This window comes from Vespula vulgaris, chromosome 24, assembly GCF_905475345.1.
Source record: "Vespula vulgaris chromosome 24, iyVesVulg1.1, whole genome shotgun sequence".
Taxonomy (NCBI): Eukaryota; Metazoa; Arthropoda; class Insecta; order Hymenoptera; family Vespidae; genus Vespula; species Vespula vulgaris.
This window is the reverse complement of record NC_066609.1, coordinates 1,973,489-1,985,000: the sequence shown is the minus strand read 5'-3', so window position 1 is coordinate 1,985,000 and position 11,512 is coordinate 1,973,489. Positions and strand designations below refer to the sequence as shown.

At 32.5% G+C, this 11,512-nt stretch overlaps 2 protein-coding genes across 5 annotated transcripts in view; both read right to left on the bottom strand.

Annotated features, from left to right (window-relative positions):
• Nucleotides 1–8,980, bottom strand: part of LOC127072083 (protein kinase C) — a 19,887-nt gene extending 10,907 nt beyond the window's left edge. The window contains exons 1-10 of one of the 3 annotated variants that reach the window (XM_051012185.1): nt 6,322–8,980; nt 5,989–6,049; nt 5,697–5,928; nt 4,588–4,619; nt 3,892–3,962; nt 3,548–3,710; nt 2,905–3,471; nt 2,208–2,803; nt 1,188–1,399; nt 1–1,055 (exon numbers count right to left, since the gene is read on the bottom strand). The exon at nt 1–1,055 is cut by the window's left edge and continues 10,907 nt beyond it. In XM_051012185.1, coding sequence (XP_050868142.1) covers nt 1,235–1,399; nt 2,208–2,803; nt 2,905–3,471; nt 3,548–3,710; nt 3,892–3,962; nt 4,588–4,619; nt 5,697–5,928; nt 5,989–6,049; nt 6,322–6,651 — 2,217 coding nt within the window. In that variant the 5' untranslated portion in view covers nt 6,652–8,980 and the 3' untranslated portion in view covers nt 1–1,055; nt 1,188–1,234. Of the gene's footprint in view, nt 1,400–2,207; nt 2,804–2,904; nt 3,472–3,547; nt 3,711–3,891; nt 3,963–4,587; nt 4,620–5,696; nt 5,929–5,988; nt 6,050–6,321 lie in introns of all 3 variants that reach the window. The other 2 variants (XM_051012184.1, XM_051012186.1) reach the window with 2 other exon arrangements.
• A 138-nt stretch (nt 8,981–9,118) lies between these two features.
• LOC127072097 (protein kinase C-like) lies at nt 9,119–11,497 on the bottom strand. 2 transcript variants are annotated; one of them, XM_051012225.1, is made up of 4 exons: nt 11,346–11,497; nt 10,212–10,282; nt 9,860–10,004; nt 9,119–9,745 (listed from the first exon to the last, which is right to left on the bottom strand). In XM_051012225.1, exons 2-4 carry the CDS (start codon nt 10,221–10,223, stop codon nt 9,666–9,668), a joined length of 237 nt encoding a protein of 78 aa, XP_050868182.1. In that variant the 5' UTR covers nt 10,224–10,282; nt 11,346–11,497; the 3' UTR covers nt 9,119–9,665. The 2 variants fall into 2 exon arrangements, with proteins under 2 accessions (XP_050868182.1, XP_050868183.1); XM_051012226.1 differs by lacking the exon at nt 11,346–11,497 and adding an exon at nt 11,055–11,329.
• Between the last annotated feature and the right edge of the window lie 15 nt (nt 11,498–11,512).

The following is an 11,512-nucleotide window of genomic DNA, read 5'->3' as shown; positions in this document are numbered from 1 at the left end:
ACAAAAAAAAAAAAATCGTTTATTGCGTAATTCTTGTATCAATGACCTAATTATACAAATCATAAATAAATATTTTTAAATTTTTTACTTTGATCACGTCTTTCATAATTGTGTGTGTGTGTGTGATGCATGTATAATATTAATAGCAACAACAATTAAACAATCTGTTGCCATTAATATTTCTTACTCGAAGGACATTTAGATTCATATATTGTAATACATTATATGGATATGAAAAGACAAAGGGCGATGCTTTTTTTCAATCTTCAGACTCAAGAAACATACCTGCCACATATAAAATCCTATATATATGACAAATTAAATCGAAAGATAATGCTCTGAGAGGAAGCGAAATCTAATGTCTGGAAGTCAAGAAAAGATTACTTTTTATAACTTCCTTTAGCGACACTTATCCGCAATCTATTAAACATAAGTGTCTACCCTCCCGTTGCATTTCTAACCCCATATATGTTTAACATCTTTAAAAGACACATTTCTTATGGTAAAAAGAAAATTAATCGTCCAGCGATCTCTCCACATATATATATATATATATATATATATATATATATATATATATATACATATATATACACACACATATATATAATGCCATATATATAATTAATAATAAACTTCTTAGTTAATCAATATTTTTTCTTTGTACTGTTGTTAATAATCAGTACATATTCGCAAGATATACTGTTTTTTATCAGTACCGCAAGATATTAGAAATTCTTTGAAAATACATTGGTAATGTGTTCTTTCTCTCTCTCTCTCTCTTACTTCCTCTCTCTTTTCGCTTTCCTTTCTTTTTTAAAGCATATATCAAACTCCAACTCGTTTGAATCTTTCGTAATGAAAGAGTACGAAGAACACCTGTGACTCTTTTACCAATCAATATGATGATATCGAGAGACCAAAATACACGTAATCTTCTTGTAAGTCAATATGTGTCGTCTTTAGAGGATCTTATTTGGAATGATCCTTCCATGATCCACGTCGATCATGAGCTTGAATAACTTTTTGATCGTATGACACCCCACAAGATATACCTTCGTAAGAAGATAAATTATTAAAGGAAATACTGTGTGATCTTAGAATGCTCAATCGTATAGGAATTCTAATAAAGTTTGATGTCTTTGTTCTCGACAAACCAAACTAATTAAAGGAAGAAGAAACCTTACGATAAAAGCATCCTTGTGTTTTGTTTCTTTCGATCAATTCTCGTCTCCTATTGTGTCCCAAATCTTGCCGGATTAAAGTCCTTATTGACAAAAGAGAAGCCTTGGAACTCTTCTTGATTGATGTAACTGACCACTTCTGGATCTTCAGGTGTCAATTCAGGATCTTCCCTTGTGAACTCGGCATCGAAGTTTAATGCGTCCTTTTTACTCTGCTAAAAATTTTAATAATTTTTTTCACATAGATAAAATGAATTTAGTAATGAATTATATACATATATGTATATATATATAATATATAAAAATATATATACACAAATATATTGGATTTTTATATAAGACAGTGATATACATATACATATATATATATATATATATATATATATATATATATATATATCTTTCGTTTTAAGATATTTTTACACATTTGAGTTCAAAAATTATTTTTTTCTATAACGAGGAACGAACATACTGAGAAAGTAAGTATATTTATTCTTGAAAAATAATTTTCTTTTATGTATTAGACTATCCAATAAATTCCTACGCTAGAGTTTTTCATTTTATAGTGAATGGAGGCTCTTAAGTGAATAAAAACGAATATCTTCCACATGTGCTGCTCTACAATTTTAATTACGATTATACAGCTGCGTCGCTCGAAATATTTCTGACGTCTACGACGAAGGTTTAAAAAACAGCAGAAAAAATTTGTACGACTTCATATGAGCAACCACTGTCTAACACGTTTGGAAACTTTGCTTCGTAAAGATCAACTCGACAATTGGCTCGGAAGATGATTATTAATTATTCGCTTCAGACATTGTTCAATCGTCAGTCTTAAAAATTCTACATCGTTAAAAAAAACCTCACAGACTTATTGAACGAGGTAATAAATAAAAAAATGTTTAAATAGCGTTATAAGAGAGACAAAATATATCATTTAATATCTCAAATGATTTTGATTTACTTTCATAATCACTGGCTCATATAAACATTGACAAATTCAATTTGCAGTTGTTTACTTACAACTTTTGGTTTAATTGGTGGTTTAACTCTACGAGCTTCTAAAGCTTCCCAATCCATGTGTTGAAAAAATGGATGAACCTTTATAGCAGCTTCACCTCCATTAGCAGCCACGCAACCTAATCGTTTAGCTGGATTCTTCGTCATGAATCCTTTTAATATCGAAACCGCTTCTTTCGATATCCAAATTGGATATAATACGTCATCTCGTAAAATAGATTCAAATAAATCGTCTTCGTTATCTGCTTCGAAAGGAGGTTGGCCAGCCATCATCTCGTACATTAATACACCAAGTGCCCACCAATCGACACTGGCACCATATTCTAACTCTTGCAAAATCTCTGGTGCTATATAATCGGGTGTACCACAAAACGTCGAAGTCGTAGTTTTACCTTCGACGATTCCTTCCTTACACATACCAAAATCTGCGAGTTTACAATGACCTTCTTGATCGAGAAGAATATTATCGAGTTTAAGATCACGATATATGACGTGATATTTGTGTAAAAATTGTAACGCTAGCGTTACCTCGGCCGCATAAAAACGTGCCCTTGCCTCGTCGAATTTACGAGCTTTTTGAATATGAAACATCAAATCGCCTGTAAAGAAATATCGCATTTGCCATGTTTATATAATAATATTGTTACACGAAAAGATTTTTACATTTCAATATATGTCGATTGAAATTTTTAAAGCGTACCTCCGTTTACATATTCCATTACAAAGAAGAGACGATCGTTCGTTTGGAAACAACTATGAATAGCTGTCAAAAATGGATGTTTCGCCGCTAATGTCAGAATACGTTTTTCTGTCATCGTACAATCGACGTCGTCGTCTTGTATAATCACATCTTTTTTTAATATTTTTACAGCATAAACTTCGTCGGGATTACTCTTCCGTTCTACCAACATAACTTTACCAAAGCTACCCTTTCCAAGTACTTTGATAAAGTTAAAGTCTTCTAGACCAAACTTTCTCACTTCATTTTCACTAACAGACACTGCATTTTGCTTAATTCCTACTACACTTTCCTCCAACTGTCTTTGGACTGCTGCCTGGGACGCTTCCGTTGTTAATGATTCGGTTATAGCAACGGTAGGAGGTGTTTGGCTTGGTTGACAAGTTGTAAAATTAATTCTTGGCGTTTTGATTTGCTTATCCGGAGAAATATTCATTTCACTTAAAATTTCTGCCATTGCTTTTGTGTTTGTACCGCAATTGTTGGCCACGTTTTTGTGGCATCTTTTATGAACATTAATATTACAAGCTGAGAAGAAATATAAATAATTATTGCATTTCTTATAATAAAAAAATCGAATTAAGAAAATATTTGTTAAACTTACCTTCGCATTGTAAACCTTGCCTATATAATCCGTATAACAAAGAACCGCAATGATCGCAGAATGTAAACCTCTTATATGTACGGACAAAGAACCGATGTGGTACATCTATGCTGAAGCGTGGACTTTCTGTATCTTGATGTGATTGCAATCCAGTTCCTTTGCCCTGAATAATTGAGCACAGAAAAGGAAAGAAAACAAAATACAACTTATAACATCATAGAAATAGATTGATCGCTGAAATTTCTTTAATACATTGAATATCGAAAAGAAATAATTTTTTTTTAACAATAAGCAATTAAAAAATAATATATGGAGAAAGCTCGAATATTTATAAAATATCTTACCTCGTCTCTCATTCCAGGACATTTTGTTATCACCAATTTATGACATCGCTTGTGAACTACGCAAGTGCAAACTGAAACAATTACAATAACAATATCTATATTATGCACACTATATTTTCTTAAGAAAAATAACACCAAATAGCATGACCAAAGCTGGTTGCATGCATGTTTAAGTGCACCCTAATTGTCTAAAATCATATTAAAAGCAAAAATAAAATATAATTAATCCTGTTGCAATAATAGTAGAATTATATAATAATTTCAGAGAGGTGTCACATAGGAGCAAATGATCCCGCATAGCAAGATATTCAAACCTTGCATCATTTTATCCAATTGACATTTAATAAAATCATGCAGTGAAGAGAGTTTCCAAGCTTGGCACCATGTTAAATCAAAGCAAATAAGATTTCCTGTTGAATGGTGATGGATTATCAGTACTGAAGTTCAATTTGCAAGTGCAAATCAAAGAAAGCACATAAATACCATGACCAAGACTGAATTTACAAAAAATCATTGAAAAATTCAAACTGTCAAATTTTTAAGTGCAAGAACTGCCGTTCATCCTAAATGATTTAATGTCATTGTGAAAACTAATAACATGTATACATTCCTAATAATAACACGTTCATCATACACAGGTTCAGCAAGCGAATACGCAATTATAATCTGTTAATAACGTGTATGTGTCTTTCTCACCTTGACACTGATAGCCCTGCTTGCCCAAGCCCCTGAAATACAACAGACAAAACACGTCACATTGTCTCCTCATATTCCCTTTTAAAACACATACGTATTCCTCCTTGGACCATATACCATAGTTAGACATCTATTGTAGACTCTTAAGAAATGTATAAATAATTGAAAAAAAAAAAAAAAATTATTAATAGAACAAAGTGGCAGGTGCTTTTCGCATGGAATCTATTTTCATTTATCGGAATAAAATCTTGTTTTCTTATAGCCAAACAACTTTGATACATGAGTGCTCCAACACCTCAATAATCTTGAAAAGAATTCAGAGCAACACATGGAATGTGTGCTTCTAAAACTCAATACATGCAACCTTCTAGTTAAATGTGATAAAACCCAAAATAAACGCAGTTTTATCTACCCCTGATATGATTTTGACAATGCCAAGATCGATATGACTAAATAATTTCTTATAAGGGAAACGTTCAAGCATGCCATCTAAAAGTCACTATTTTCTTTTCTTGGTATTACCAAAATCAAATATAAAAAAAAAAACCAAGATCCCAGGCATGCAGATCTTGTAGTTGCAAGATTATTATATCATTGTACCATGCAGATTTGGTGTGCAAAAGTCGATTAGACCTTTGTATTCAATTAATCAAAGTTTTAAGTTTACTATTGATATCTGCACTGATACTAAATTACTTTAACTTTTAAAAAGAAGCACACCAAACCAAGCAAGCAAAATTCTATTTGCTGAAACAAGTTAAGGCACATTTTTTATCTCTTCGGTCATTCTCTTACTTTATAATATTAATAAATCATAAAGCGCAAAAGAGAGAGAAAGAAAGAAAAAGAGAGAGATAATAACATTAAAGATAGTTTGCATTTTGTATTATTACAAATTCCTTGTGAAACTACATTTCAATGAATGACCGAAGAGGAATTTTCACATATGTATATAATTAGTATACCATGTTCACAGTATTCCAGATATACCAGACATGTCAATTTACAAGTGAAAGTAGTACCCATGTAAATTTTGATTTTAGCAATCGATTATAAATATATATTAAACTATAAGCATTTGACCCTCATGCCGTTAAACACATACATACCATATAAACTCGCGGCAGTGAGAGCAGAATGTTGGTTGCCTTAAAAATGTAGCCATAAATTTATGACCATTCACTTGGTGAACACGGCGCCTCATAGCACCTCTCCGACGATTGAATCCTTGCCATTCTTTGAATTCCCTCCTAGGTTCTTTCCCCGAACTAATACTTCCGATACTTCTACCAATACCGATAGATTCTCCATCCACCCCACTGCGACAACTGGTTTGATGATCTGAAAACATCCATGATATATTTTATCTCCGATTGATAAAAGAAATACCACTCTTCATACCTGAATCATTCCATTTCAAATCTATCCTCACTCGCAATTTTCCTTGAGGTTCGAGGTCAACCTAGAACAAATTGTATATGGTCGTGCCAAACTATAAACTCTGACTCTAAGATAAGAAACTATACAATCATAACATTAGATAAATATAGATATCCTCCAACAACCGATAAATAGTGCTTACTATATATCGCAAACTAGTCATAACATTAGATACTTTTTCTATCAATGTCAACGTCCTTTGATACACAACAAATAAAAAAGCAATGCGTTATACATTATTGGATCACACTGACGCAATAAAAAAAATATATTCATAAAAATATAAATACAAACCCAAAAATCAGCGGTCTTATCGTTCCTGCTAACAAGTTCTTCGAATGGGATGCTGCAATTGGCAACGAAATAATCAGGCGGTAAGGCCGCATCGTGGAAGACGGTTAATCCAAGCATGACAGCATCCTGAACCTCGTGGGTGAACGATTCGTTCCAAACAGGATCGGAAGTTTTGGATTTGGTTGTGGATCGATCAAGATGATTCTCGTCTACGTCGAGTTGAACGTAAGGATCGAGTATCGGTTCGTCCTGCCAAAACTTTCTCTGTTTGTCGGTCGCTCTGAGTCCGACGGCTTCGCATATTTCGATCTTCATCGTACCCGTAAACATCGCGAAGAAATTATTATACGTTACAAAGCGTAAATAGTCCTCGATGAAAATAAGAAAATAAAAATAATAATAATAATAGAAGAAAAGACGAGCCGCGCGAAAATCTCTTCGATCGGAACAAAAGTGTCAAATCTCTCTTCGATCGAGACGTATCGAAGAGAGCGAAACAATTTGTATGTTGTGTCGCGATGCTCGCGACGAACCAAGGTTATAATATCACCGACCTCTCGAAAGAAGGATAATAATCGACACTCGCGCGCGTCTTCTCGTAACGACGATATCCCGAATGTCGAAGAATCTCGAACGAATAAGGAAGAGAAAGAAGGAAAGCAACGTATGTATGCGTGTGTATATATGTATCTCTCTCTCTTTCTCTCTCTTCGTAGAGAAGAAAGATGGAGATTATTAACAGCACGCTAGAGATGTAAATATCGATGTACTTGTTCACACGGTAAAGATGATCTGCCGTGAAAAAAAATATACCGTTTAAAATGCGTGTCTTCGTCCTCAGAGCTTTTCTCTCTTTCTTTCTCTCTTTCTCTCTTTTTCTTTTTTTCTCGTTTGCTCTATCCGTCTGTCCGTCTCACTCTTGCGCGCGCGCTCTCTCTCTCTTTCTCTTTCTCTTTCTCTCGTCTACTTTATATCTCACTCTTTTTCTCGTCTTATTCTGACCCTCTCCCTCTCTCTCTCTCTCCTTCGCTTCCCTTAAATAAGCCTATCCTTCGCTCTGTCCTTCTCTTCCTTTAATATAAACCTATCCTTCGCTTCCTTCTCCTTCCTTGTGTCACCTCCTCCTTTTCTCTTTGTCACCGCCACGAGCACCGTAGTAGAGTTATAAACGCTCGGCTTCCTTCGCTCTCACACATAACAGAAACGGTATCGAGAGAGTGGTTGACGTTGACGTTGACGTTGACGTTGAAATTGACGTTGACGTCGACGTCGTCGTCGTCGTCGTCTTCTTCGTCTTCGTCTTCGTCCTCGTCGTCGTCGTTATCGTCGTCGTCGTCTTCCTCCTCCTCTTCTTCGTCTTCCTCTTCGTCGGCGTTATCGTTGTCGGTACTCCGATGACCAACTCCTTTTCCTCAAGTATAAGAAAATTACGGGAGAATAAAATCACTGATCGAAAAAAATCAAACGAATGAATTATATGCGATTGTAAAGCTTCTTCTCGTCCGTTCGATATCCTGAGTGCCATTAAAACTTCTTCCTTCGCGATTTAGACTTTCCTCTTACTATTAGTCGAAACGTTAGTCACAATCCTCACTTACTTACTTACTCTCTCTCTCTCTCTCTCTCTCTCTCTCTCTCTCTCTCTCTCTCTATCCCTCTCTCTCTTTCTCTCTCTCTCTCTCTCTCTCTCTCTCTCTCTCTCTCTCTCTCTCTCTCTCTCTCTCTCTCTCTCTCTCTCTCTGCCTCTGCTCTGTCTCTTTTTACACTCGTCACAAAGATTATAACTCTTATGTTATTTTCTCGACGCGTTACTTTTTTTTTACAATGACAGTTTTTTATTTTCACGCCTTTACTATCTTAATCACTCCACAGATTCGAATCTCACGATTGGTCCACGATCTGGCTCTTTCGTTTCCTCCATACGTTTCGCAATTAAAAAAAAAATTGAGAGTCGATTTCTAAATCGATCTGTCGAAGATCGATCTTATGTCACAATGTTCGATATTTTTACTCGATTCGAATATTGACTCGAAAATATAGAGATTGCGATCGATTTTTTATTCAAAGAAAAATCATTGCAGTATTTGACTATTATGCGTAAAATGAAAATTTGCAATTTTAGAATGCACCCGTACCTTTTTTTCTTTTCTTCATTTTTTATTACGAACTATAATATTGGTCAGCCTGTCACGAAAAGTTAATTATGTAGTTGGTACGTTGGTCTCTCTAAGACGAAAAATTGGTTGGTATGATTGACGTCGTCGATATTACGTTATATATTACATATATAAATAGGTTAATTTTTTTAGTTATTGGATAATGTTAATTAACATTTTATATAGATGAACTTTCTAAAATAAATCTCATAGTTTTATATCTCATCATTAGTATTCGTTCGATTATATCAGTTCGTACTGTATCATAAATTACACTATAATTTTTTATTTAATTTTCACTCTTGCAATGAAAAAAGTATTAAAAACTAAGATACAAATTGTTTATTAATATATATATAATAGTGAATATATATTATTCATTAATATATACATGATGTAAATCGATCCAAACAATCTAAATCGATTTGGAAAATCTGCGTCGTAGTAAAAATTTTAAGCGCCATTTTTATATCCTTTATGACTAGGAGAGAGAAAGAGAGAGATAGATAGAGAGAGAGAGAGAGAGAGAGAGAGAGAGAGAGAGAGAGAGCGAGAGAGAGAGAGAGAGAGAGAGAGTGGGAGAGAGTAGGGAAGGAAAGAAGCGAATTATTAATAAAAGTAACGTTAAAAAACAAAGGAAACTAAGTAAATCGCGATCTTTATTGATTTATATAAACAATCGAAGAACTATGTATCTAAATTTACATTGATGTATCAATGTAATAATGTTATTGAATTATCTTCCACCAAAAAAACCATTAATATATATTAGTTTCGATTAAAATATTTATAAAATATAGAGTGGTCCAAAAGTTCCCATAAACGATTTTAAAAATCTGTTATTATTTTGTGAAAAAAATCTCGAAAAAGAATAACTGACTTTTAAAATCGCTTAAGAATTAATGGCACACCTTGTATAGATTAAAATCTTTAAAATCTGTATATATATTATAATCTAAGTATATGTATAATCTACGTACTTATAAATCAATGTATCAATCATGTTAAATACAGGATTAAAAAGATTAAGTGTGATTGCTAAAACCAGATTAACTGTTTGTTCGATTATTTCGAATTCCAAAAAAATCGCATTTCCTTTCAGATGTATTTTTGTACCACTTGATCCTTGTTCCAAATTCGTATAAAAATTACTTTGTTTTGCTTTTAAAACAAACATTTTGCTTAAAATTATATTATTTCCTTTGTGTTCATACCGCAATTGTGAGCCACATTTTTATGGCATCTTTTATGAATATTAATATTACAAACTAAGAAAAAATTAAAATAATTAATTGTCATTTTTTACAATAAAAGAACATTCAATAAGAAACATCTCACATTCATAAAGAACATCTCATTAAAAAAATATTTGTTAAATTTACCTTTGCATTGTTCGCCTTGTTTATATAATCCATATAAAAGAGAACCACAATGATCACAGAATGTACACCTTTTATATGAATGAACAAAGAATTGATGTGGTACATCTATCTCATTTTGATGTGATTGCAATCCAGTTTCCCTGTTCTGAATAATTGGAAAAGATAACAAACGCGAATTAAAATATCATTAAAACAAATTGATATGTAATACAAGTAATATAATTAATTTAATAGTATACTTTAATAGAATTTATTTAACACAATGGATATCGAAAAGAAATTTCTTCTTTACTAATAAGCAAGTGAAAAAATTATTTGCAAAGAAAGCAAAAATATTTATGAAATAACTTACCTCATTTAACATTCCAGAACATTTTGCAATAACCAATTTATGACATCGTTTGTGAACTACGCAAGAGCAAACTAAAACAACAACAATAATGATATCTGTATAATGATATCTATATGCACTACTTCCTTAAAAAAAAATAATAGCAGATAGTATAACCAAAGCTGGTTGCATGTAATAATAAAATCATACAGAAAAGAGAGTTTCCAAGCTTAGCACTATATCAAATCAAAGCAAATAAATTTTCCCACTGAATAATGATGAGTAGTAAGTACTGAAGTTCAATTTGCAAGTGCAAATCAAAGGAAGCAAATAAGTACGATGACCAAAAGTGAATTTACAAAAAATTATTGAAAAATTCAAACCGTTGCAAGGACTTCTGACAACTGTAAATAATTTAATGTAATTGTGAAAACTGTATATATTCTTAATAATAATGAATTTATCATACACAGGTTTAGCAAGCAAGTACATAATTATAATCTGTCAATAATGTGTATGTGTCTTTCTCACCTTGACACCGATAGCCCTGCTTGCCAAAACCCCTAGAACACAATAGACAAAACACGTCATATTGTTCCCTCATATTCTCTTTTAAAACACATATGTATTCCTCCTTGAATTATATATCATAGATAGAATCTAAGTACTATACATAGATATATATAAAAAAAAATTATTAATAGAACAAAGTGGCTGGTGTTTTCCACATGGAATCTATTTTCATTTATCAGAATAAAATCTCATTTTATAGTTTTGAAAAGAATTCAGAGCTACATACAAAATGTATGCTTGTGAAACTCAATATATCATGCAATCTTCTACAATCAAAAAAGTTTTATCTACCTCTGATATAATTTTGATAATACTCAAATCAGTACGATTAAACAATTTCTTATAAAAGAAACATTCAAACATGTTATCTAATAGACACTATTTTGTCCTGTATTACCAAAATTAAATGTAAAGGAAATATCCTTATACAGCATCCAGGCATCCTCCAGTTAAAAGATATTTCAATGTATCATGCAAATTTACAAGTGAAAATGATCTCCAATTTAAAAGAGAAAACAGTACCCATATAAATTTTAATTATAAATATATTTTAAACTACTATACCATTAAACATATACAAACCAAATAAATTTGTGGCAGTGAGAGCAGAACGATGGTTGCTTTAAGAAGGCAGCCACAAATTTGTGACCATGCACTTGGTGAATTCGATGGCTCATAGAATCTCTTTGATGATTGAATCCCTGCATATTTGTGGATTCTCTTCTAGAACTAATATCTTCTTGGTTACT